This window comes from Colius striatus, chromosome Z (genome assembly GCF_028858725.1).
Source record: "Colius striatus isolate bColStr4 chromosome Z, bColStr4.1.hap1, whole genome shotgun sequence".
In the NCBI taxonomy this organism is placed as follows: domain Eukaryota; kingdom Metazoa; phylum Chordata; class Aves; order Coliiformes; family Coliidae; genus Colius; species Colius striatus.
In genome coordinates, this window is record NC_084790.1 from 10,152,771 (window position 1) to 10,180,038 (window position 27,268).

General features: G+C 39.0%; 1 protein-coding gene across 8 annotated transcripts; it reads left to right on the plus strand.

The window, feature by feature from the left end:
- Positions 1 to 37: 37 nt before the first annotated feature.
- Positions 38 to 25,973, plus strand: LOC104562846 (centrin-3). Of its 8 annotated transcripts, none has more exons than XM_062017586.1 (5): positions 10,738 to 10,987; positions 16,486 to 16,621; positions 18,325 to 18,439; positions 20,952 to 21,143; positions 25,587 to 25,973. In XM_062017586.1, exons 1-5 carry the CDS (start codon positions 10,956 to 10,958, stop codon positions 25,628 to 25,630), a joined length of 519 nt encoding a protein of 172 aa, XP_061873570.1. In that variant the 5' UTR covers positions 10,738 to 10,955; the 3' UTR covers positions 25,631 to 25,973. The 8 variants fall into 8 exon arrangements, with proteins under 8 accessions (XP_061873568.1, XP_061873567.1, XP_061873566.1 ...); XM_062017587.1 differs by lacking the exon at positions 10,738 to 10,987 and adding an exon at positions 14,259 to 14,428; XM_062017585.1 differs by lacking the exon at positions 10,738 to 10,987 and adding an exon at positions 14,419 to 14,499.
- The last annotated feature ends 1,295 nt before the right edge of the window (positions 25,974 to 27,268 follow it).

A 27,268-nucleotide genomic window follows, 5' to 3' on the forward strand; every position in this document is an offset into this window, starting at 1 on the left:
ATGGGCCGGGCCTGCGGCCGCCCCGCCCGCCATCTCCGGCGTCGCGCGGAGGGCTCGCCTGAGGCGATGTCCGCGTTGGAGTGGTTCGCTCATAAGCCCCTCGGCGGTGGCATCTTTTGGATCCAAGAGCGTTTTTACGAGTCGGGAAACCGGGCCAACATTTGGCTGGTGCGGGGCTCGCAGCGGGACGTGGTGATCGACGCGGGGCTAGGGCTGCGCAGTCTGCCAGACTACCTGCGAGCCACCGGGCTGCTGGCGCCAGCGGAGGGGGCCGGGCCACGGCCGCTGTTGGCAGTCGCCACCCACGTTCACTTCGACCACTCGGGTGGGCTGCAGCACTTCGAGGAGGTGGCGGTGCACAGTGCCGAGGCGCCGGCCTTGCTGCGCGGCGACAACTACGAGGCCGTCACCTGGCTGTCGGATCGAGAGGTGGCCCGGCCGCCGCGGCCTGGTTGGCGGGCACGGCACTTCCGCGTCCCGCCTGTCCGGCCCAGCCGTTTGCTGCAGGAGGGTAAGGGCGGCCGGGCGCAGCTGCTCTGTCAGTTCGTGCCTGTGTTCGTGCTTGAGCGGGATGAGTTTAAAAAGGAGAGGTATTAGTTATTTCGAATACAGGGTCGCCGAGTAGCTTAGCTTAGCGTCTGTACTAGTACTGCTTTGTGCAGCTCCTCACGAATTAGTTAAACCGATGTTTTTTCACTGATTTTCAGTCTCTGCAACGCACTTTGCAGACTGTACAAGCCATACTTTGTCCTCAAAGGAGATATATAATGGGTTAAATTCTTGTTTCTGGTGATTCTGGAAGTAACAGGACCTGAGCAACTTGCATGGATTGCATTACCTTGTACTATGTGTTACCATTCATTGTTTTTCTAGTCATTCGTATCTTTTGAGACTTGCAGTTTCCTTTCCTGTGATTGCCTAAACTATTTGTCTGTCGATGCTGGATTTTTTTCTCCTTGGAGTCACTCAACAGTAATTTGAGTGACTGGCTAATCGAGCAACCCAGGTTTTGCCTTAGGCATCTAACAGTATGGCACTACATCAGTTAGGCGTGGCATCTGGTGACCCTGATCATTTATAAACTCTCAGACATAGCAGTGCAAAGAACAAAGCAACTTACTGAAATACAGACTGCAAAGAGTATGGATTCTTTTTCACAGATTTTACATAAATGCAACATTTACAGAAGTGGCTTGTTACAGGTATTAAAAAAAGCTGTTTAGTCCCTGGTGGGTAACAGGTACTAGGTTGTTTCATCAGCTGGCAACCTAACTGTGCAATAACGTGACACAGAAGTTGAAGGGCAGCTGTCTGACAGACAGTTGGCATCTTTTGCAGGAGATACAGTCTCATCTGTATTAGGCTGTGTCACATAGATACTTGGAAAAGCAGAACTGGTCTTAGTGAAAGCTTCAGAGGAGATCTGATGAGACAACTATAGTCAATCAACAGAGGTTTAAGCTGTTTTTTTCTTTAAAAGGGAGGCATTATTAAAAAAAGTCTTAGAAGAAGCACACTCACTGTAAAAGTAACATCAAAATTTCTAAGATATTGTTCATTAAGGCATGCTGCATGCAAGTGGTGTGTCATCTCAGTGCATGTCTCATTGCTGTGGGGTGAGGACATCCAGTAATTCTGAAAATACAGAACGGGGCAGGGGCAATATTCCATGACAATCCACAGCTGCAGCTTTTATTTGTGCACTGCCTGCCTCATTGTTTGGGTTTTGCATTACCTTGATCGTACCACATCTATCAAGCAGCTTTTGTTTTGGTTGTTCTAGCTAAAATTGCATTTACTTGTATTGTGCATTTGCCATTCAATGTTTTTTCTAGTTACTCCTAAGACTCACAGTTTCCTTCAGCTGTCCCTACAGATTCAGAATTCAAGCATTTTTCTTCTTTAAATTTTGAATGCCATATTCAGTGTCTTTGTATTCTTTTGAATGTCAGGATTAATTTGAAACCCACTAGAACCTTGGCTAACTTCACCTTTTCCATTGCGATTTCTTTCACCAGTACTAGCATTTTTTTTTGGTGCAAGGTTCTCAGTAGTCAAGTCTATTTCTACTGCCAAGGTGTCCCAAAATTTCCAAGAGAATGTGGCTAGTAGTTCTCTTTGATAATTTTGAAACTAGCTGCTTGGGCAAATGCAGGGATTCACTCCCTTGTTGGGCACAGCACAGTCAGACCTTAGCTCTTCAGTGACTTCCAGATGCTTATTCTAGCATTCTCACTATTCCATTTCACACAAATAACAAAGATCCTGTCTCTGGATAGTCTGCCTTTCAAGAATTAAATACCTTTAGGCTTGGCAAGTCTTGAGTAAATGTGTGGCATGGTTGTCTCTGTTGTAAGGCAGATCTGTAACTTTCACATTTCTAATAGAGATTTGTTACCTTTTTCACATTGTCTTTGGAACTTGAAATGCATTTTTACAGTTCTAAGCTTTGTTTGATGATGGTACTGCATGTTATTCTTTTAGAACTGTTCTACTGCTTCTGAGAAGGTTGCTGATATGTTGGTCTTCTTTCCCTGCACAGCCATGAAGTTAACATATTTACACTTGTAAATCAATGAGTTTTGCACATTTATAATTAAGCTACTATTAAAATCAACAGCAGACTTCCTTGGCCTGTACTTCATCCTGACTGACTTTCTGCAGAAAGTTCAGTGGCAAGTACAATGAAAAGGCATTCACATTTAAGCTGGCATTCACATTTAAACTGGCAAAGCTTTGACTTAAGAAAGTCCTGCTTTTATTTATCTGGTGGAATGAGATGAAGAAAGTGGAAGACAGTCTTGGTTCTCCCCTAGCAATTCATGTTCTGTCCTTTGGCCTTTCAAAAGTAACAGCAGTGCAATTTTGGGTGAATTAAATGAGGGTAAAAAGATAATAAATTGTGAAATACTATGTTAACTTTCAAAGGAGACCAGGGTTAGATGCATTTTTGTTAGATATGTTTGTTCCTTTTGTTAAATTTTCTCTACTGCATTTCTTTCCGTAGTTTAGCTTATTAGAGTAGGAGTAGATACAATTAATACGGCCTAAGCCTATGTTAAATATAATTGGAAAATAGCCTTTTGTCAAGTGTATCTTTCAGATGCCTCTTTAACACTCACCAAGAAAATAAGTCACATTCCTATTGTTGTGGATATATAGTACATATAAACTCTCAGGCTATGGGTAGGTCATAATCTTTGAAGTATTTAAGATACATATGTTTTTCTGTAACACATTTGTTTGTAGGGGACGTGATCAGCCTTGGAGACCGACAGCTGACTGTCATGCACATGCCTGGTCATTCCAGAGGCAGTATTTGCTTACATGACAAAGACCGGAAGATTTTGTTCAGTGGAGATGTGGTGTATGATGGATCCATGATCGACTGGCTTCCCTACAGCAGGGTAAGTGACTACGTTGCAAGCTGCCAGCGCCTCATGGAGTTAGTGGACAGAGGTCTTGTAGAGAAGGTTCTGCCTGGGCACTTCAACATATTTGGGGCAGAAAGGCTGTATTGGTTAGCTTCCAACTACATTTCACAAGCTGGAATTTGTCACAAGGTGTCAACTTGTGCCATGAGATCCATTGCAAGCATTGCACTTCACATTACAAATTCAAGAGTTTCTTCTTAGTGACTGTGCATTTGATGTGATCTATTATTCCCTGTTGGAAAACCAAATGGCTTGTGAAAATGATGATACAAGCAAAACCAGGATGCATTAGTAAAAAGCTGGCAAAATGATACAGATGAGCTGCAAAGAGTCTCCATATTTTTGCCTACTTTATTCCTATTTTTATAAAAAGTTCATAAACTAGTAGCTTTAGCCAAAGCTACAGTTTTTCTTTCTTTTTTTTTCAGGGCATGTTTGCACAAGTTCTGTGATTGAAGTACATTGTTTTATTTTTGTTAGGATTCTGACAGGTGCATGTATGCCAAAGTGAGAGCGTTTGCGTTCATGCCTGGAACCTTGTTGGTGTAGTACCAGGCTTATAACAGTCATTTTGCATTTGTGCTCAGGTTTTGGCCTAACACAGGTCATACTAAGACCCAGTGCATGCTGGGAGCCATGCTGTTAGGTCAAAGCAAGAGCAACACCTATGTAGGCCTCAATGGGCAGAAAAAGACCAGGCCATTCTGCAGCCATTGTCACCTGCTTCTTGGTGTCTGCTGCACCCAGCATCACCTACTGCTTTTCTAAGGAGCTGGCAGTTTCTTCAGAATCCACTAACATATGGAAATGCTATAGACCAGACTTCCAAGCTGGAAGGTATAGCTATATCAGCTTACCCAAAAGCTTTTGATGTGGATCTAACAGCAGACAGACTATTGAGGTGTTCATGCTTCCTGATGTGGTGCAGGGAATGCCTGCACCCTGACAAGAGGAGCAAGAATGAGCACTCTCACCATCAGCTAGGGAACTGTTTTGCTTATAGGAGTTAGGAATTCAGAGAATTTGTGAACTCATGAATTAATGTGTTAGACTAGCCTGTATAAAGTGGATTGAGCCCTTGCTTGATGTGTTTGGCTTTTTTCTGATGAGCTCATTAAAAAAAAAATATTTACAGAGTACATTGTTCTGTAAATTTGAGAGAACTGGACTGTGACCAGTTTAAAGGTTTTACTCATGTTTAAGACTATTTTATGTGACTTGATTGTAACCTTGTTGCTAATGCTCTGTGGTAAGGGAAGGATGGAGGCTTTAATATTACCTTGCCTTACTGTAGATGCTGGATTAAACAGCTGATACACTTGTTGCCACAAAGTGAATGTAAAACTGTTTACTGTTTGCTTGTGAAGTGTTTGGTGCATATGGTTGTTATCAAGAGTGAAGTGTGTTGCATTTGAGTCTGCTCCAAAAAAGCTGAATACATTGAGAAATGCTAAATACCATTGTAAGTTGCTTCCAAAAATTGAATGTGTGATACTTAAAATTTGTTGAAATGGTTGGAGTTTGTGTGATTATTCTAATAGTCTCTATATATTTAACTTATTTAAATGGACATTATCTGGTGTTATTTTTGTATATGGACATATATCCTTTTTGAAAAAGAATGGAGGCGTTTCCCAGATTTTAGTGCAGTTTAACCTTATTTGTTTGCTTTTCATTTAATGAAGAAAGTTTTTCCCTCCTTCTCATCATACCCGACAGAAAGGGAGCCCAAAGTCTGGACTTTGTCCCAGGCAAGGGGGAGTGAAAGGTGATAGCCTTCTTAATATAAATTCTGGTGAAAAAAGTTGCAAAACAAAAAACACCTCTGTGTAAAAATTATGAGAGAATATTTTATGTAATGCTTTCCTCTTTTCAAAGATCACTGCACTTCTGATTTTACTACTTGAGTATATTCTTCACCAGGATTTGTAGTGATAGGTTGTAGTGTGCCTATTTCTTCTTAGCAGTGCCTATCTCCAAGCTGGAGTAAAACTGAGTGAGCCGTAGAGGGTGCAATGCAGCACCTCAATGCTGCAGCAGTGCAACACTTTAAGGACCTACTATCACTCGGGTCGTAAGTCTCTTTTTTTGGAGAAATCCAAGTACATCAATGTATTACATGAGAAGTGCTTAATCACTGGGTAGACTTCTGTCATAAAGGAAACCAAGAGCTTTTTATCTTGGCCTTACTTGGCCAGAGGAAGAAATATAAAAGGTGAGCCTGAGAAACAAAGAAGGCATTCACTAAAGGCATAGAATAAAGTCCACAGTGTGGTTTTCCTTTTTAGCTTCCTGACACTTGGTGCTATTTATGTAGCAGTCCAGACACTGTTCTTGACAGCCAAGGGTTCACAGTGACCAATCACAGATCTGAGGGCAAGTTGGAAAGTAAGACTGGCTGAAGAACAACACTGAAGTTTACACCAGTTGAGTAGTGAAGCTATGGTGTCAGAGCTTACCCAACAGTAGCTGCATTCCTTCAAATTTACCATCTGTGGTGTGATACCAGTAGTGATTCTGCTTCATGGTTTGTGAAGGCTGTAGGATCACTGATGATAACCTTGTGCAATACCATAGAGATACCTTTAATGTCACAGAGCCTGCTAATGTGAATGCCAGTTGCTGAAATTTTGCAAATGCCGAGTAGGAGAGTGGTATCATTTTGAGTAAGCATTTTGTGTTGTACCACTATCAGTTTGTTTATTTGATCCAGTATTGGAAGCTGTGCAGCCAGACTGTACTGTATTGCAAAACCTGAGCTCCTAAGAGAGGGTTCACAGGCATGCCAGCTCAAAACGAAAGATGTTATCCATCAATCAATGTTTAAATCTTAACTTAAGCCAAGCTTAAGTTCATTAAGTATACGTAGGTCATAATGATTGCCTGGGTATTTTTCCTTGACCAAAATCTAGGGATTAATTCCCTAGCTCAGAAGTGAGCTTTATGTGAACACAGCCCAAAGTGGTGCACATTAGTAAACTGCTACTAAAATCCAGTTGAATGTAGTTTTTGAGAGTCTTAAAATTATTTTTGTAATAAAAGAAATTCACTAGTGGGTAAATTATACCTCAAGTAAAAATAACTTGTCTGACTATTTTTGTTAAGAATTACCAAATTTTAGTCATAAGAGTTTGACAGTGTCCCTTTAACACTACTTGGATTAAATATTTAAAACATATATATTGTAACTTTAAATATTGAGACTTCTGGGTATTTAGAACTGTGTTGTTTCACTTGTAAAGTCTAAATGCGTGTTAATGCAATTTTTGGTAGACTGGGGCATTGACATTGACAATAATCCAGATGGGAAGTTTTGTTCTGTAATCTGTCAAGATTTGTGATGTTAAATCACGGTTTACACATTAAAGGTAATCATAATTAAAATATTGTAATCCTCTGCAATGCAGTTGTGACTTCTAGGTATTTTTAAGAGAAGTACTTTTCATTCTAAATGGAGAGTAAAAACTTTAGAAGTTGACAGCAGTGGTTTTGATGCTTCTGAGCAAGAGAAGCATAGATAGGTCCCAGAAATGCTTGGATGCTGCAAAGCTGGTATAAAACTGTGAGTGGGTACTTCCTGGGAAGAAAAAACAAATACAAAGCAAATCAGAATTAGGTTTCCAATAGAATTTGCATGCAGAAGACATGGATATGATGAAAATATGTATTTACTTTGTGATGACATGTGTTGTTATTTCCATACAAGACAGTAGCTAATGACAGTGATTTACTTGAAACAAAAATGGCCACACAGCTGATGAGACTCCAGTAAATGAAGTTTTGTGGAAATTTGTCCATGAATAACAAAAGCAACTGCTGTCATGAGAACCAGCAGAAATGTGCCTGTATAGCCAAGAATAAATGAAGGTAAAAATGCAGCTGTTCGTTTAAAGACCAAGACATGCTTCCTTCCAGAGAAAGGGAACCAAGATGTTCAGGGGACTGGAGCATCTTCCTTATGAGGAAAAGCTGTGGGAACTGGGGCTGTTGAGTCTAGAGAAGAGGAGACTGAGGGAGGATCTCATTTAATATTTACAAATATCTAAATGGTGGATGTCAGGAGGTTGGGGCACCACATTTTACTGTGACAGAGCACTGGCACAGGCTGTCCAGGGAGGTTGTGGAGTCTCCTTCTCTGGAGGTTTTCAAAGCCCACCTGGACACATTCCTGTGTGACCTGATCTGGGTGGACCTGCTTTGGCAAGGCGCTTGGACTAGATGGTCTCTAAAAGTCCCTTCCAAACCCTACCATTCTGTGATTCTGTCATTCTATGAACTGATAAATGGATTTCAGAGATATGTGGTTGTTCCATTAATAACAATGCATTTGTTTTCTTCCCTGGAGTTCCAGTGTCAAGGTACACTATTAATTTTTTTTTTATTAACGCAAATAGAATTTTATTTTCCAAACTAGTTTACCTTGCTAAGCTTTAAATGTTATGAGGTGACAAAAACACCTCATATTTGAAGGTAAATGTAAAAGGAAGTAAGATGCTGGGGAAAATGATTAAATAAAAAAACCCTGTAAAATATAACAATGTTGGTTTTATCTAAAGAAAGAATAAAAAATTACCTTGGAAGCAGTCAGCAGGAAGGCTCCACTTCTCAGACTGTTATTGGGGTCTCCAACCCACCCCTGTACCTCTGTCGTTTTTGGTGATGCCGAAGAGTGTTTTATCACAAAACCTAACAATGGTGACTTATCTAGCTGACTGGCCGTCATCATTTCCAAGTATTGTACAACTGTCTATCAGTGATTCCCCATGACGTGTCTAGGAACAAGGCAACTTCCACTGGAGGGAAGACACCTCAGATCCAAGTTTATAAAATGTAGCAACCTGCAGTGTCCGCTCTAGTGAAGGATGTGCAAAATGCTTCTCTGTCATCTGAAGACAGCAGTAAGTTCAGATGCACATCAACTGTTAACAGCATTGTGTTACTTTGATCAGATTTCAGTGCTGTAGTTACAAGTGGTTCTCTAGTCCTGCCCTGATGTTTGAGGCAGGAGCACTAGGACACCAAGGTGTAAGCAAAATTCATCGCTGTCACTACTCCTTTCTCTATAAATGGGTTTGCCAACAGGTTGAAAGAAATTTGTTATGCGTATCATGATGAAAATCATAGTATTTGACATCAAATTTTATCCAGTAAGTTGTCGTAGCAACAAGAGTGAATTATTTTCACTCATTTCACTTCTTTGTGATTTTCATGACTTTTTCACTTTCTGGTCCCTCAATTGCCTCATATTTCTGGCCTGTTTTCTCCACTTTTCCTTCATCCCATGTCACTGCTTCCTCACACATACCCAGACTTCTGTCTATGCCTTCCCATGAGTTCCTCCACCTTTTTTCCATTCTTCCTCAGTTTAAGAAATAGCTCCTTTTTCTTCACAGGATCTGAGGCCCACCATCTCTGGAGCACTAAGTCTGGAGCATAAGAGAGAGAGAGCAGCATTATGGCTCACCCTTGGCTATAAAGGTCATTCCACAATGCCTTATTGATCAGCCTAGACTTCTTCATATTTAGTCCAAGTTATCCTTTTTTACAAATTTATGATTCTACAGAATAAAAAAAATCCTAGAATGATTTGGGTTGGTAGGGACCTTAAATATAATCTAGTTCCAGTCCTCTTGCAGAGGGCAGGACACCTTCCACTAGATTATGTTGCTCAAGCTTAAAAACATGGTAAGGAAAGATTTAACTCCTTTGGGTTTTTTCCCTCCAGATCTTCGATTTCTTTATCCCTGTCTTAAGCTATGCTCTGCAAAACTATGCCATTCAAGCTTTGACAGTAGCAAACAGAAGAGGTTCATCCTTGCCTTACATGTTTATGCCCTTCTTAATATATCATACTGATGATTCATGTTTGTGATCCCTTGTAATCTCTAAAGTCTCTTCTGTAATAATATTTGCTACTCAGTGACTTCCCATCTTACGTTTCTTCATTTTTCCTATGAAATAAAGCACTGTGAAGCATGCCTCCATTCTGTTTCATACGGCTGGTTCCAGACGCATCAATTTATCAACATGATTTTGAATTTTGATCCTGTCTTCCATCATGCTTGCAACACTTCCAGTCTTTGTATGGAGTTACGCTTACAGCTTACCAGGCAGAGAAAGAGGCCAGAGTTTGAGAAGCCTGCTGTAGTCACACAGGGTAACCAAGCAATCAATACAGCCTTCCAGCTGCCTCACACCTTTATTTTGCTATGCTTTCTGCTCACATTCACCCCATACTTTGCTCATATAGAAAGTATTTCTTTAGAGCAGTCAGTATTTTGGTTCATTCTTTGTAAATTCTTTTTATACTGTAAAAAATTATTTTTCATATTGTGCATGCAGTCTGATTCCAGTTTCTTACTGGTTACCTGCAGATTTTATTAACAGCAACTAGGAATGTATTGCTTTATTTTTGTCATAGTGAACTCCACTTGTGAGGTGGCTAGTTCAGATGAGTAAATGGTCTTTAGAAACATCTAATATACACGGCAATTAAAGTTATTTTAATTACTTACTTACTATAGCATCCCATTTTATTTTTACATCAGTGAACAACTGAATTTGCCATAATGTCACTATGAAAGAAACACAGGATGTTTGGGCTAAAAAGAACACTATTGGGGACAGGAAAAAAAAAAAGGGCTTGCTGTTAAATCCTAGACTCTATACAGCAGGGCTCAGAATAAGCTTTAGCACAAGTGCTGTTACAGCATAACAATGTGTTGCTTTTCAAGGACAGACATCTGTAGCTGAAGAAAACAAAAAATGGAGATCTGTTAGGAAAGAGGGAGGGAGATGAGGATGGAGAAATATATGTCAAAGGAAGAATGATGAATGTTCAACTTTTAAAATCTAGGTCTAAGAATTCAACCTCATTTAGATTTATTTATAATTAATGCATGTATTACTGAAAACATTAAGCAGTACCTCTTCTGTCTAAAAGTTCAACTAGATTTCATCCAAAAGTAATTACTCTTCAGTCCCAAATTAACTGAAGAAGCATAGAAACAGATACAGTTGAAAAGGTATTGGAAAACACTCACTTGTTTTTATTTGAAATTTAACGCTAAATATTACATATAGGTTTTGCTGGTAAAAACACGTTACATTTACACTGCAATCACTGGTGTAACACAGGAACATATGGGCTATCCAGAAGAAATCTAGTTGTCTGAGGTACACTGTTAGCCCAGACAAATCCAGTGTGATATTGTCATGGTTTTGTGTGGAGCTGCTTTTGGTAACAGGAGGAGTCTGCAGTGCTGGTCCCTGTGAGGAGTTCTTGAAACTTTCCCCAGGTCTGAGGTGGACCCACCCCCAGCCCAACCAAGCCAATCTGGCACCTCTGCCATCATCACTGAATAAAGGAGATCTGAAGCAGGTGGAGGAGTGGTACAAGATGGAGGTAATCATGTGGACCCCAGAGTCAGAGGAGGAAAGAAGGGAGGAGCGCTGGACCAGAGATACCCCTGCAGTCTGCAGTGAGAACACAGGCTGTGTCCCTGCAACCTATGGAGGGCAATGGCAAGACTGAGAGCCACCAGCAGCTCCAGGTGAGTGCCTGGATGGGCAGGAGAGTGTGTGAGGAGACAGCCATGGCACAGGCTGTGCTGGAGAGCCTGTAGGCATCAGAGACACACAGGAGGTGGAGAGGAGCTTCAGCCTTTGGGATGAATGCACGTCAGAGCAGCCTGTGCAGGGCTGCCTGGCCTATGAGGGACCCTGCACTGGAGGACGGAAGACCAGTGAGGAGTCCGTCTGCCCTGAGACAAGTGGCAGGAGCTATCGGGAAAGGACTGACTGAAACCCTCATTCCCTGTCACAGTGTGCCATTCGGGGGAAAGGAGGTAGAGACACTAGGATTGAGTGCCTGAGCCCAGAAGAGGGGAGGGGTGAGGAGAAGGTAGCCTCAAAAGGCTAGTTATGCTCTTCATCATTGTGTCACACTGTGTTGTTTTCTGTTAAGTTCTTCATTGGTAGTGGATTAATTTTTGTTTTCTTCTCTAAGTTTAGTCTTGTCTGTTTTGGCTGGGACCATAACTGGCAAGTGAGCCCTCCCTATCCTTAAGTGGTTCCAAAGGCACATAGTATTTTTCTCTTCCCCTTCCTCTGTGGAGGTGGAGAAGTGAATGAGTGGCTGATAATGGTGCTTTGTTCCTAGATGAGCCTAAACCACCACAGATGTTCAATCACTTCACTACTAGGCTACCATTAACTCTGCATTGTTTTATGTAGTGTAATCATACCTGAAAGTCAGTTTTACTTCCCCAGCGTACTTACAGGCAGGACATCCCTTCCCTGCTCCTCTTCTATATTCCCATGTAAAGACAAACAATACTTCAAGGCTGAACAAACAATACTTGAACTTCCATGAAATCTGCCCAAGCACAACAACTCCTTTAAAAACTTTTGGATTACTTCTATTGGCAAAACAGCTTATGGCATTACATCAGAAGGTTCTGATATTTGATCTGATTTTGAACAGCTGGAATGAGGTTTGTGATTTCCTACTACCTCAAATTTGGCATGGGACAAGGGAATAGTAGTGTAGTTTCAAATGCTAAGAAAATTAGGAAAAGAGAAGGAAACACATTCACTTAAAGGGATGATATGGCTGGCAGACAGTCCCACACATGGCTGAAGGGGTTAACGCTTAAGACTATAGAAACATTGTTTAGGTTGGGATGACCATAAAGCAATGTCTTAGTTATGTGAACCTGACTATTCTGTATCCTTGAAGAGGGACCAGAGACAGATAAGGATAGAAACGCCCACCTCAGAAGGCAAGGCTAGATGGCTGTGAAATTAGCATGAAATCAGCAGTAATCTGCAGTAACAGGGAGAAGGGTAAAGGTGTCAGGGGCAGATGGTGACAACTGACTCACAGGCCACCTACCCAATTTATACTCTAGACCCAAAAGAAGAGTGTGGAGGAAGTGAACTAAGCATGCATGCATACTCATTTACAAGCTAGGCAAAGGACCACTAACTCATCACTAAATAGAACAGCAAGATACATGGATTAGAACATAGAATATACTAATGTTTTGTGTATAAATACAGCATGGGAGGTACTGTTCCGGTGTGCTAACTTTGTGGATTAACCCCCTAGCATGCATATGCAAAAAAACACCTGTGCTCTGTGTGTGTATACTGTGTCTTGCACACCAAGTAAATGACCTTACTTTTGGGACAACAGTTACAGCAGAGCTGGCTGTGTGCTTCCTCTGGAAACACTGTGGTGGACTAGTAAAAGAGCAACACGTCCTACCTTTTCCACCTACTGCTGGTAGGAAACATGCAAGAGGAAACCTGTGTATCTCTTACCATTAAAGTCATGGCAAGCTCCTTCGCTTTGGAGGCAAGAAGGCAATTTTCTAGCTTATCTTCTAAATTTAGACAGGGAGACCTCTATTTAGGACCTGTACTGAACTCCCTGATTTAAACTGGGGAAAAAAAAAACAGATCTGAAAACAAACATACTGTTGCTCAGATGAATACATCTAACTGCATAAATATGCAAACAGCAAGGACTGAAATTTAAAACCTCTAATCAAAAATCTCACAACAATACAGGTTGAGGGTCAAGCTAGAAAGCTACCACCTGTTAACAAAGGTCGATTAGAAACTTCTTACAGTGCCTCTGCTTACGTCATCTGTCAGTCAGAGATAATATGAACAGATAGCCAAACAAGCCTCCTCGCTGCTTGACTTTGCTGAATCCAGATCTTCAGATCCAACAGTGAACCTGCTACTGGTTTATTGCTGGAAAACTGGTGTCTACAGATGTTAAATACCCTCAACACACACCATCAGTCCTGAAGGAAGCAGAACTGAAATGCTTGAAGGCATTTTTCACTTCCCAAGTCTTTTCAGTGAACCTAGCCACACTGGTTTGCACAATACTGTGAAAGACTTGAACATCCATATGGTCCAGCCAGTAACACTGGATTATGCCACTGCAGCACAAAATACACAACGCTGGTTCATTCACTGGTTTGCAAACAAAAAATGACACAGCAAAATCTGTAAACAAAATCGACAGCAATGTGAACTGGAACTACGTACGAGGGTGTTCAGTCTTCCTGTAAGGTAAATTCTGTCCTCTTAATGTTTTTAGGAAGGTAAAGCCAGAATGGCTTGCTTTTTTTTTTTTTTTAATGGAAACAGACATGTTTCCATAAGCTCGTAAAATTGTGTGTGTACACACGTATTACAAGAACATGCTTATGAATCACATTTCTCCTCACATTTCTGGGCTGTGATGTCAGAGGTCCTGGACTCCATCCTGAAGGTGCACAGCAAGCAGCAATTCTTAGTCCACAGCGATCAGGCCGCTCCTCCGAAGCAGCGGCAGCTCCGCGGCTCGGACACTGGTAGCGCCACCTCACACAGCTCTTCCTCAACTCTCAAGGTGGCGCCGCCCAGCCCTCCGGCGGCGGGAGGGAGTGGGCAGGGCCTGAGCACACGGTTAACCCTTCCGCCACTGCCCAGCACCACTCAGGCTAGACAGATACGAAAGGAAGCGACATACCGGCCCCGAGGACCCGCCGGCCGTACCACGAGGCGAATGACCTGTGACAGCCGCCGCCACGGCCCGCCAACCCGCCTCTCTCGTCGCTCCGCGCGGCACTCTGGGTAACGGGCACCTAACACCGGCAGCCCCGCCCCCCAGGGACACGGCATCAGAGGAACGCCCGCTTCGGCTTGAGTGACAACCCACTAGCCAGTAAGCGAGCGCTTAACACTCTGGGGGCGGGAAAACCTCCTTCCAAGCCCAATCAGACGGCGCGACTCAGCCAGGAGGGCGCGGGTTGGCGGGTGGCGGCATCCTGCCTGCCGCGTTTCCAAGGGGAAGGGAGCGCGGTGGGGCCGTGTAAAGGGGCAGGTGGCCCGGCCCGGTTTGGCCTGCTGCGGTGCGACGCGGCGCGGCCCGGCCTGACCCGGTTCGAGGGTGGCGGCAGTGGCAACGTCAGCATGAGCCTGGCCTTGAGGTCGGTATGAGCCGGGCGGTTTCCCCTTACACCTCCTCGAGCCCGAGAACGCAGAGGGGAAGGCGCTACTGGTGAGATGACATGTGAGGGGGAGTCACTCTGGAGCCCTCAGTGCCTCGGTGTCTCCTGCTGAGAGAGATCTTCGCAGGCAGCGGCGGGGCCTGGACATCGGCCTCCGCCGGTAAAGGTCATCTGGTCTCCAGCCCCTTAAGCATGATCCCTTCGGAGGGGGTCGTGGGCGGCCGGGGCGGATCAGGCCCGCCAGCCATCTGTCTACCGGGGGAAGGTAGTCGCGTCTGGCTTAGAGAGCGTCGTTTCTGGGTTATCTCAAGTAATAACACCTTTAAAAGGCCTTTTTAATAGGCGTTAAGTTAATCTGTTGCTTTTGTGTTTTTAAAATTCAGGTTCAGTAATGGCCTTATAAAGGTTCTTGGCTTGTGAATTCCATATCTGGGACATCCTTGTCTTCAGACGTAATTAATATGCTTATGTGGCATATGTGATCCTTAATTTTCAAGTCAGAGGACTTCACACTTCATATAGTAAAAGTTGTTGTAGAAGTGGCACTAAACTACTAAACTAGCATTTAAGTAGTTCTCTGTCTTTTGAAAAAAATATTTTATGCTAAGCACTAAGTAAACACTTGGGCAGTCACATATTCCAGAAGTGTTTGGTGCTAATCTGCTTTCAGACTTGTAAATGGATTTCATCATCACTGCTTGCAAAACGTGGGCTCTCTGGATCTGAGCTGCTCTTCCTGACCTAATTATATAGCCACCTCAGAGTTATTTTAGTTCTTCCAAAAGCAATAGTAATCCAAAGCCTGTGTGAAATCATGCTTTTGCAATTGGTCTGCTAAGAACTTGTTACTCTTAGAGGATATTGTGGTCTGAGGCGGGTCCTGCTTGTGCAGCTTGCACTTTTATGACCTATATTTGGTATTTTTGCAGATACAGCTTCAGTGATTGTTGAAAGCTAAATCCCAGCTATGTGTTTAATCTTTGGTTTTGATTAAAATTATCAAATCCTTAACAAGTCCTTATCAAATCTGAAGAAAAAGTAGCTCATTCAAGGACTCCTGGAAAATAAATATCCTTGAAAAGCATTTTTCTGTTCACTCCAGGAGTGTACGTGGAGTACTCTAACAGTCTTAGTTGACAGCAGTTATTACCTCAAATGTCATGTTTGGGGGGTTTTTTTGGAGTTGTTTGTCTGAAATGGACATCTTCCAAACAATTATTCTGGATACAGCAATCAATTTCGTTGATGTGATTAAAGCACAATTACAGCAATTTTCCCCCTTTACTAGTTTAGTTAAAAGTATCTTTTATCAGTGCCATCCTTTTAATTGTTTCAACTGTTGTTCCCAGTATATGCATTCTGTATTTTCTGTCTGTTACTTGGACATTTAATCTTATTTCTAGACTAGCTAAGGAAAAGAGGTGGTGTCCTTGAGCAAGATTTTCTTATTTGAGATGTCTGTCTCTTTTGTATATACCAAAACAAAGAGAGAGTCTTTAGGACAGTGTGTATGTGTATCACTTATGAGATTTAAAAACCCAAACATAAATGCAATTTACGTGAGAACTCTTAGTGGCAACAAAGCTGATTTGCAGCACCTAACACCCAGTTCAGTAGCCAGACAACCCAATTGTCTGACCTAGGTAATCCTCTAGCAATCTGTCTGTCAAAAGTCTTGCTTCTAAGCTTACAGTTTAGAAATAAAATGTTTTCAGGAGTTCTGTCATTTCAACCACTAATCTAGTCTGTAAACTGAAATATTTTTAACTGGTAGTTTTTCTACCCTCCTTTGTTGTTTTTGTTATTTATTAAGAAAAATGCCAGTGCTCCTTCTATTTTGAGTGGGGGAGTGACAGTGTCATTCAGTTTTCACAGAGGAATCTTCTAAACTGGGAGAACAGGCTAGAAAAAAGATTGAATAGAGAAGGTAGTGATCTGTGCAATTATGGTTAGCTTCTTATGGGTGGAAAATGTTATTTACAGTGGTATCTTCCCAAAAGAAATCAGTTACACTTAATTTCTTTCCTCTTATGTAGGAATGAGCTTTCAGCAGACAAAGCTAAAAAGAAGAAAAGAAGAGAACTGACTGAGGAACAGAAGCAAGAAATTAAAGATGCCTTTGAGCTGTTTGATACAGACAAAGATAAAGCAATAAATTATCATGAATTAAAGGTAAAAGATTTTTTTCCTTTTGACAGTTTTATGGCAGATAATATATATCTATTTCTTGAGTTTTATTGTCTGTATATTTAAAAAAATACTCGATCTTTCAGGCCTGTTGCTGAGGTAGGGAGGAAGGATATACTGCAATGGTGTAAGCATGAGCTTTTCTTCCTACATTGTATACCTGACAGTAACAGCATTGCTATAGTATCCTGTATAATACTGGTTTGAGTACTCCCCAGGATTCAGCTTGGAGAGATGACTTAAGTGGGAAAAATACTTGAAAAACTGGTTCTTTTTAAGGGCACTGTATAATCTAAAGTTTGGTGTCATGAAAATCCACAGGTTTCTAATGCTTAGGTAAAAGATGTAAATCAGATTTGTAAAACCGTTGGCTACAAGTAATAGCTTACCCACTTGCAGTTTGACAGGGAGCCTATGGATTGTAGGAATGAGGTACACTATTTTCTATGCAGGTGGGAGATTCACTTCTTGTCCTTTCTGTTGACAGCTTTCAGCAAGTGGAAGTTAGGGTGACAGACTTTGCTAGTGAGTCCTCCCATCTAGAAGTCCCTAGAAGTAATACATTAAGTTTATTACAGTATCTTTAAATCTTTTTGGATTTTTTTTTTTTTTAAATAATACTGCATCAAGAATAAAGAGTGGCTTTTGAGAAACTAGTGTTTCTGTGTGAGGTCCTTTTGGGAAGCAACAACTAATACAGCCTGCTGGCTCCACATTCTGGCTCTACCAAGTAATTAATTCAAAGAGAGAAGAAAAATGAAAACCAGTCTTATTTTTACTTTAATTGCTGTTACAGGAATGTCTTAGGTATAGTGATTCCCTTCCCTTTATTTCAGATTATTTTGTCTGTACTGGAAGATGCAGTGAGTGGAGTAGTACTGGGGACTGTTTTGAGATTGTTAATACCCTTTTTTATAGTTATGGTATGCTGTTGGTAGATGGGATTCCCAGCTATCATGATTATTTGCAAAGCTATTTCTTAGCTGTCTAATTAGATATTGTGGTCCTGAAGATAATACTATAGAAAGACAGAAGTGCACAAAATAATTATTTCCTCTAAAAGATCAGCATATGGAAAAAAAATGGATGGCTACATCCCATAGAACTGTGGATTTCCAGTTCTTCTGTAGTGTATGTTCATCACTTTGGAGGAAGTCATGGTACTTTGTTGTGAGAAATTGCTATCTTTCTTGAAATGGCAAACTAGACATGTACTTCTAACCCAACAGAAAAAGAAAAAACTAGATTGGTGTATTTTCTTAAGTGGAAAAGCAGTGAAGTCACTTGTAAGAGGACTTGTAAAACCATGAACATAACTCAGTTAGTTTCTACAGAGGAAAAATAGTTTGAAAGATGATTTTTTGTTTTATATTTGAAAAAGAAGCAGTCCTTGAAATGTGTTTGGAAATGAGGAAAATTAATCTACTTGTCCTAACAAGCATTTGATCCAGTCTGTAAAATGCCTGAAAATGCAAAAGCTATTTTTTTCTCTGTGTTCCAATTGATAATAGTGGCATTAGGTAATTTTTATATTCAAAGCTTTTTTTCCTTCATATTATTTATTATTGTTTCTAAACCCCTGATAGGCATTTTTTCTCTTGGGCAAGTAGGTAATTACTGAAAATGGTATCTGTTAAATCTGTGTTTTAATTATCATATATGGTTGCACTTCCATTTTATTCCAAAAGGTGGCAATGAGAGCCTTGGGTTTTGATGTGAAAAAAGCTGATGTACTGAAAATACTTAAAGATTATGATCGAGAAGCGACAGGCAAGATCACCTTTGAAGATTTTAATGAAGTTGGTATGTGTTTGATTGTGTACCTCTGGAGAAATTTAGCCTATGGTAGTGACTAGAATTTGAAAATAGTACTTTGTGTACTTTTTCAGTTATCCAGTACTGCTAAGAAATAGAAGTGGGAGATTTCATTATTTCTTTTTTTAACAAAAGTCAACAGTGGAAGAAAATAAATTTTGGTATTCTGAATGGTTTGATACATAGAGATGAACGATAGCCACAGTATAAAAGGAAATGGAGTATACACAGTCCTGATCTTTTTCAAACTTGCACAAAGGAACAAATGCTAACTTAAAATGTAGATATTCCTGTTTTGTTTATGGATTTTATAAGATTTTCCTTCCTGCTATGGAAAAAGAATTCACATTGAATTTCATAGGAAAGAGTGTATAGACAAACTGTAAACTGAATATAGACTTCATATATAGCAAAACTAAGAGAAATTAAAGTAGGTGTTGAACTCTGTACTCAAAGGATTTTCATCTGTTGATAAAAACAGTGGAATTTTGTTCAACTGTTTGTTTAATTGGAAGATTTCATGTTGCACAGTTTGACATACTTGGAGTATATAGTGATCAGCAGCGTTTTTAAAATCTTCTTTGTAGATTTTAGTGTTTTACACATATTTTATACTTTTGCATACAGTTTGTATTTACAAAAAAAAAAAAAAAAGCTGTGTTTGGGATTTCTCCATGTATGGCTTTATGTCTCTAGTTCATTATTCTAGTCTGTGTGTTCAAGGTATTAGGTTTCTGTAAATTTTCTGAAAAAAATGATGAATATTTCCTCTTGGCTGTGAATCTACTTAGTGTGGCAAAACAGTTATTGATTGAAACATGGCAAATTTTAATGAGTAAGCAGTTTAAGATTTAGACCAAATATGTTGTTAATGGCAGGTAGTATTTTTGTAGTTGTATTACAGTTTGGAACAAATTCTATGTCAGAACCGAAAATAAAGCCTATGAGGAAATAGATGTGATAACTCCTGATTTAATGAAAATAAAATAATACTCTCACTTTTATTTTTTTAATAGTACTGCTACTATAGTTCCATCATTGTGCAATAATACGATATAATTGAATGTACTGTAATGTAATTCTTTTTTTGATTCCTGATATTCAGTCCTGTCATTGATCATTATTTCCTGGTTCTGTCCTGGTTATCAATATGGACAGTCAGTAAGTGTTGTGAGAAGTTTGGAAAATTCTTGTAGAAAGCATGATACGTATTTGAGAGGTGACTGAACATGTCCAAAACCTCTGTCAGATTTGAGTGCTGCTATAACTCAATGTGATCTTGACACAGAATTAGGTGTGATACCACTTCAGACAGAAGGATGAAGGAGTTAGAGAAAATAAGTCACAGAACCTTTAATTGTGAAGAGCTATTCAATATAGCTAAGCAATTCTTGAACCACTGATTTTCCATAATTTAATTTAAATAATAATTTCTGGTTTTAAGTATAGGAATGGCCCATCTTCAGACATGTAAAGATGTAGTTATGTACATAGAAAAGTGGTGTTTTATTGTTCTTCAGCTAGCATTGCAATTGTCTTTTTGCCACAAAAAGTAGAGATTTTAAAAGCACGTGATTGTTGTCATACAGTGTCATTGTTTTAAATGAAAATATTTAAATTTAGTATAAAACTGAGGGATTTATTTAGGCATATAAACTTCAATGCTGTAGTGAGTTTATATGAGCTACAATCATATTTTTTTCCTGTCAAGTTTGTTAAGCCAGAGCAGGTGTTCCATCTGCAGGCAGTAGCAAATCCTAAGTGGTTCTCTGTACACAAACTGTGTTGATGTGTTTTTGATGGCTTGATTAAAGTCATAAATAGCATAGCCTGTAATGCAAGACTAGCAGGTACAAAGATGTAAAGATAAAATTACTAGAAAAGTGTTTTATATGGCAAAGTTTTCTGTTACAGAAAATGACGGTTGTGCTAAAAGGAACAATGCAGACTGATTAGTCCATTCAGAATTAACATATTGCCATTCACAGTGGTGTCCTTTTCATAAACTCTAGGCTTAGTTTTTTGAGGGGGTTTGTTAGTATGGTTTTGTACCTGAAAGATTTCACATGAATGCTTTTCATTACTTATTATTTGAGTATTCTCTCCCAATCAAAATCCAGTCCTGATCAAAACATATTAAAAAAATAATCCCATGTCTTCATCTGTCAGAACTGCTTTTTATTTTCTGAAAGGTAAGTTTGGAACAGAGAAGGCATGTGTATATTTTTAATTTCTGTTGAAAAATGTGTTGAAAGCATGACTGTGTCTGGATTTCCACGGAGTTTTCTGCCACTACAAGCATGTCTGAAAAAGAAACTGAGGTTGGGAAAAGTGAGGTCAGATAACAGCCAAACAAATACGCATGTTGAATTGAAATATATAAAAATGAAAGAACAGGTGAGATCAGAAGTGTTTGTTCTACATATTGCATCTCTCTGCTAAGGTCAATTTGAATTTACCCTTTGGATATTTTAGTCTAACTTCAGTATCCTTCTTACAGTGACAGACTGGATATTGGACAGAGATCCACAAGAAGAAATACTTAAGGCATTCAAATTGTTTGATGATGATGACTCTGGTAAAATAAGTCTGAGAAACCTGCGACGAGTTGCTAGAGAATTGGGTGAAAATATGTCTGATGAAGAACTGCGGGCGATGATCGAAGAATTTGATAAGGATGGAGATGGAGAAAGTATGTGTTAGCAAACAAAAGCCCAGATAGTCCGTTCTTAATTTTCTTCCATTTCTAAAAATGATTTTGTGGTGAAAATGCCTTCTTTGGTTTTCTTCTAAATAAGTTTAATCTCAAACTTAATTTAGTTTATGAATAATGGAAGTTGTTCTTTTTGATAGTTAACAGTTCTGGAAAGACATCTTGGACTCTAAAAATCAAGTTGATTCACCACTAATTCTGCCCTAACCAATGTCTGTGAAATGATTAGTGAAAGTGTAGCTGAAAGTGGAAGTAATTGCTCTGATACATGAGAGATTCCATGTACTCACATTATGTTTTTTATTTCCTTATAAATCACTCAAGGGATTAAAGTGCTAAGAGAAACTCTTTTGATTGCCTAGTCTATATTTCTTAAGTGGTGATGTGTCACTGCTGTGATTTCAGCGTGTTAGTCAGATGTTGAGTACTAAGCTAATAAATCATGTTGGAGGTATCCTGGGTCTGTGCAGGATCAGCTTAGATGGGTCTTTAACGTACTTCTGAACTTCAGAGTGCTGAAGAGCAGAGTGTGAAAAATGACTCTGAGCAATGAAAAGGTACATACAGAGCGAGCTGCAGAAGAGACTTATTAGCTAGATAAAGAATGAATTAACAAATATAGTTTGGTATTATGCTTATTAAATTTTTCTGACTACAGAATCTTGGAAGTTGCTTTTAAAATTTTCCACTAACTTGAAAACCTCCTGATGTTTACACCAGAAATTGTAGTACTTGAATTTCAGAGAGCACTCACTTGAGACCATGTACGTAAACACTGCATTTTCAACAGTCATCCGAACCCCATGTCTGAGTTTTTCTTTCAGGATGATGACTCATGTCTGAGATTGTACCAGCAGTTCTTCAACTTTTCCAGTTGAAGTAGTACTTCTGCTTGTGAGCTGCTGCATCAGTCTACTTTTGCTACTCAAAAACTCTCAGTGATAGGGAAAAATATAGTGGTGTCGACCTTATGACAGACACTCCTGCCCACTATGCTGTTAGAGATAGATAATGTTTGTTATTCCATACTTGGGAATGGAGTGACTCAAGTGCTGAAACAACCCGTTTTCTTTCAACAGGAGGAGCAGGGCATTTAAACATGGTCAGTGGTGTGAAAATATGAACATTTTGTTCCATTGTAGTGAGGTAAATACAGAGCCTGGAGACAAAGATAATGATAGGTCAGTGATTCAACTGCTAGAAGAGTGTTAATGGTGACAGAGTTATTACTAAAGTAAGTGTTGAGAAAAATGTGTTATTTCTTTCCTTTTGAAGCTATTGTTTTCTGATACCTTTCTGTGGTCTGAGGCTATGAATCCCTAGTAAATCCACATTGCAAAATTGTGATGTTCCCTCATGATCCCAGCTGTGTCTTCACACCTATTTCTTGCACTGGCAGTATCTGATGCCACAAGTGAGCTAAGCCAGGAGAAAACTATTCATTTAGGTTTTTAGGTGTTAATTTTCTTGCTGCTTAGATCCCTGAACTCTCACTGCTTAATCAGATTTTCTTGGACCTGCATCCTGAGGAAAACAGAATTTGTTTTTTTCTGTGTTTCCTACAGCATAATTGACGCAAATCAGTATAATAAAAGCTGCAAATCCTGTTTTCAGGTACCTGTCAGCATGTAGTGACACAGGATTGTAGCTGTGAATTCTGGTAGACAACAATTTACCTATTTACTTCCTTCCCAATAGCTGTGTAGCAGGCAGGGAATGATGCCTGTTTCCTTAGCTCAGTAGAATGGTTGCTAGTCTCTAGCTTTTTTTTTTTTTTTTTTTTAAAGATTCATTTAGCTTTTTGTTTGTTTGTTTTTTGAAGGTATACCTGTAGAGGTGAGTGAGAGTAGAAGTCATCTGCAAGCATGTTTTGTTTTGTGTTGCTCCCCTGGAGATGCCAACCCAGACGTGAGAATCATGGGCCAAGGACAGTTTTTTTGTGATGTGGTGATTTGGTCACTGCAAATTGAATGTCGATCATTAGCTGCCTTCAGGAAGGCTACTAAGTCATAGTTATTTTGGATGAGTGCTACATTTTTGTATTCAAATTGATCAGATAAGAGTAGATGACTCAGTTTCCTTTTATTAATTCATCCATCCATCTGTTCTCTTTGTAAGAGCAGTCACGCATGAGATCGGAAATGTAAGACTGAGAGGATGTTTGTATGCAGTGCTGTTTATCCTGTGTGCTTTCTGTTTTTTAAAGAAAACTGATGGTTTCTGGCTTTTTAAGATTGATTCTGAAAAAGTAAGTAATCCTGTGAATTACTGTTCCATTTAGCTTCAAACATCTGGGTTAGCAAGCAAAATCTTGCTGTTATCCAATTATCCTTCTTTCCCTGCCAAAAAAATTAATATCTGAAACTGTTAGTTGGTAACATTTTTAATTACTACTTCAAATACAGGAATAATACCACTTGTGGTTTAGCACCCCTATTAGATTTGAGAGATTGTTTTGGCCATGTTGGAATTGTGTCTGTTGTAGAATACCAAGGCAGTACCTGAACTCTTGTGTTTTCAGGAAAACCACTGAGCTGTACTGGTACATTGTACCAGTGTTTCTGTGGACAAAAATATTTTTTATGTTTTTCTCTCTGCCTTAAAAACATAAATAGTCTTATATTCGTATTCGTGGTCTTGAAAATTACTTGTGTTTTGGAGTAGGACTATTTTTAGAAACTCCATGCTGTCAGTTCATGCTGTTTTTGTCATCTTGTGTGGATGCTTGGAAACATCATCCAGTTAGGCCTCAGATTTTGGCACAAAATTAGGAATAAAACCTCCACTGAAATAGTAAACTCCTTTAGCTCTCCAGAATCTAAGTCAACATTTTCTTCATATTAGCTGTTATACTAGCTTGTTCTCTTACGATCATTTATGTCATGGAACTGATGGAAGTCAGATTCTAGGAAAAGAGTGATTGCTTCTGGTTTCATTGTGCCTAACTTGTGAACAGATCCTAAATCCGAGAAGGACTAAGAGGGATTAACTGACTGACACTGGATTGTAATTATGCCTCTCTTTGCAGTTTGTTTGAACATTACAAAATCTGTCATTGTAATTCTGCATTTCTATTTTTCATCATTGCTTAACAAGGGTGTTTTAAAACAGAGTGTATTTTGGGGAGTGTATTTATGTTTGTACTTTTATTGTGCTGTTATCGTGATAAAGCTGTGGAAATGTTTTTTAAAATCATAGAACACAAGTGCTTGTGTAGCTATATGATGGACTGGTATTTCAGAGTATAGGGTCCTAAGCTCAGCTAAAGGCTACCTTTTTCATATATTTGGACATGTGTCGCAGCAGGGCAGATTTAAGTTTAATTTTTTATTCTTTACCAGTTTAATTCGTTTCTGGGGTTTTTTTGGTGTGTTTTTTTTTTTCCCTTGCTGTAAATGTAGTTCTTCCTTTGCAATACTTTATTTGTGTGCATTGGCTGGGACAGATAATTATTGGGGAGAATTTTTCATGTGTGTCTGGTCTTTCCATACCACTGACTTATTCTAATAATTCCCTACTACAGTAACTGGTTGCAGAGTGAAGATATTCATTGCTTAACTCTTTCACAGTGGCTCTGCTTTAACATATGAGTAAGGTCAATAGCTTAGGTAGAAGTGAAGGAAAATAATTAATTACTGCTAATTAATTTGTTATTATGACTTAATTTACACTTGTGTAAAATTTCTGTTAATTATAACAGAAGAATGTAGGAAGTTCAGATGGGGGAAAAACTTGTCAAAAGTCCATTTCAATTCTAGATAATTTATGGAATCATTAGAAAAATGATCTTAAAATTAATTTCTTATTTGGCAAGTGTGACAGGTTTGAAAGAGAGGAATGTATTGGTTTGGGGTAGGTGACTGGACATAAATGTCTGAATCACCATTTTAAGAATAGAACTGAACTTGATTTTAACTAAAGCTGCAGCATTATTGCTTGAGAAGCACTTAAAAAGTAATCTATGGTTTTAAGTATTCATAAAAATCTTTGAAAATCATGTAGTACTATGGTTTTGTGTAGCCCTTTTTTCATATATTTTTCACTGTGTTTTTTTAATCTGTTTTCATGTTTCCTTTTCAGAATATTTTTACTTTCATAATTAGAAATAATAGCTTTTTGTCAATATTCCACATAATTAAGTTTGGGTTTTGAGGGATTGGACTAGATGATCTCTAAAGATCCCTTCCAATACCTACCATTCTATGATTTTATGACTTTTACATTAAAAAAAAAATAAGTAAAATCTCTAGATTTCTTGCTTCTAGAGCGACAAACTCATGAACCCTGATTAGTGATGGATCAGACCCAACAAATATGAACTTGGAAACCTTTAAGTAAAAAGTATAATAGAGATATGTTTCATTTTCCTTTATGATTTATGAGTGTTTGTTGTTTTTCTAACAATTTTCTCTTTTTCTACAGTCAATCAAGAAGAGTTCATTGCTATTATGACTGGAGATATTTAGCATTAGAAGAGAAGAAGTGAACTTGGCACAAAAGGGAGACATCGTGGGCAGCTTCCATTACAATGTTTTGTACTTCACATTTATTTCTGTAGCTGGAGTGATACAGAAAATTGCTTTCCTCACAGGACCAAAATAAAGACCGGTTATATGCACTGATAGTGCAGTACTTTATATCATTAAATATTATCACTAGAATAATTGATACATCATTTTAGAGCAAGTAATACTGTATTTCAGAATGTTTGAGTACACATTTGTAAAATAGCTTTAATAAGATTTCTAAATTGTATCATAAGAACCTTTTGAGGTTTACTTTGTGTTAGCATTAGCTGTGGCCTTAGCTTTGATACATAAAGTTTGACAAACTTCCTTTTAATAAAATGTTCTTTACTACTGCTGCTTCAAAGTGTTGTTTTTTGTAGTTTGAACAGGAGTACAATGTAAAATCCCCATGGAAAACACTTTGTTTTTAATTTATAGGCTTGTGCTTCTGTTCTAGATGAATTGTAACATAAATGAGCAAGCATTTATGCCATTTATTAATTCTTACAGAAATTCTTACAGAAACTTACAGCACTAGATGACTAGTGATGGCTCCGTAAAACTGATTACATAATATGGACACCTCACAGAACTCCACTGGGGTATGTGGCCATCAGCTATGATTACTGTGCTAGACCACTGTTCTTCAGAGAGACGTGTTTCAAACACCCTTTGCTAGAAAGGAATGTCCTTCTTCTTGATATAGTTTCATATTTTTTTTTTCAAGATTAATTATGCAAATACAAAGGGGAAATAAAGTAAAAAAAAAGAAATTTGTGGGAATGAAGGAATAATTAGTATTTGTTGTTTGAGTAAAAACTTCCTCTGTGCTCTGGCAAAGGTGGATTTTATTAGCAGATTCATGCTCAGAAAGTACACAGCATTTGCAGGATGAAGACTGGTATTTATGAGGAAAACCTTTGCTATATATAGTGTTGATACACTTTATTTCTTTTGTATTAACTTCACTGCAGTAGTTAGGAAAGGGGAAAAATAGGAATAGAAGGATTCTTCCACAGAAGAGAAAATCGTACTTGCGATAAATGCAAGACATTTCTTAAAGGTTGAGTAAAATGCTTTAGAATCTAATACAAAGACTGCCACATAAAAATTAGAACTTATTTAACCTCTCCTTACCATGTAAAAAAAGCCTGAACAACAACCAACAAAACCAACACAAAAAGCAACCCAGCTTTTAACCAGTGTTTTGTAATTTTAGCAGATTGGTTTAGGAGGCAAACATTTAGGAGGAAAGATTTGGTGTTGGTAGCTGAGCCTATGAACTGCTCTTAGCAAGTATTTTCTAGGAACAATACAAGAATTGTCCACTTCAGTAGTTTTTGGCTTTGCTTTTAATTTCTCTAAACTATTTCAGGGACTTTTTATTTCCTGCAGAGGGTCAAAGTGACAGAGAACTAAAAATGTCCCTTGGTAGTCATCAGAAAAGTTTTCCTGCGAATCATACTTTTTATTCTGAATGTCCCAGTTTTCTAATACTCTGCTGTGGCTATTGAATGACTGGCTTTTATGGGGATGTTTTTCCTCCATAGATGAACAGTTATTATTTCTTTATAGGTGTCACTTCATGTCCGTAGC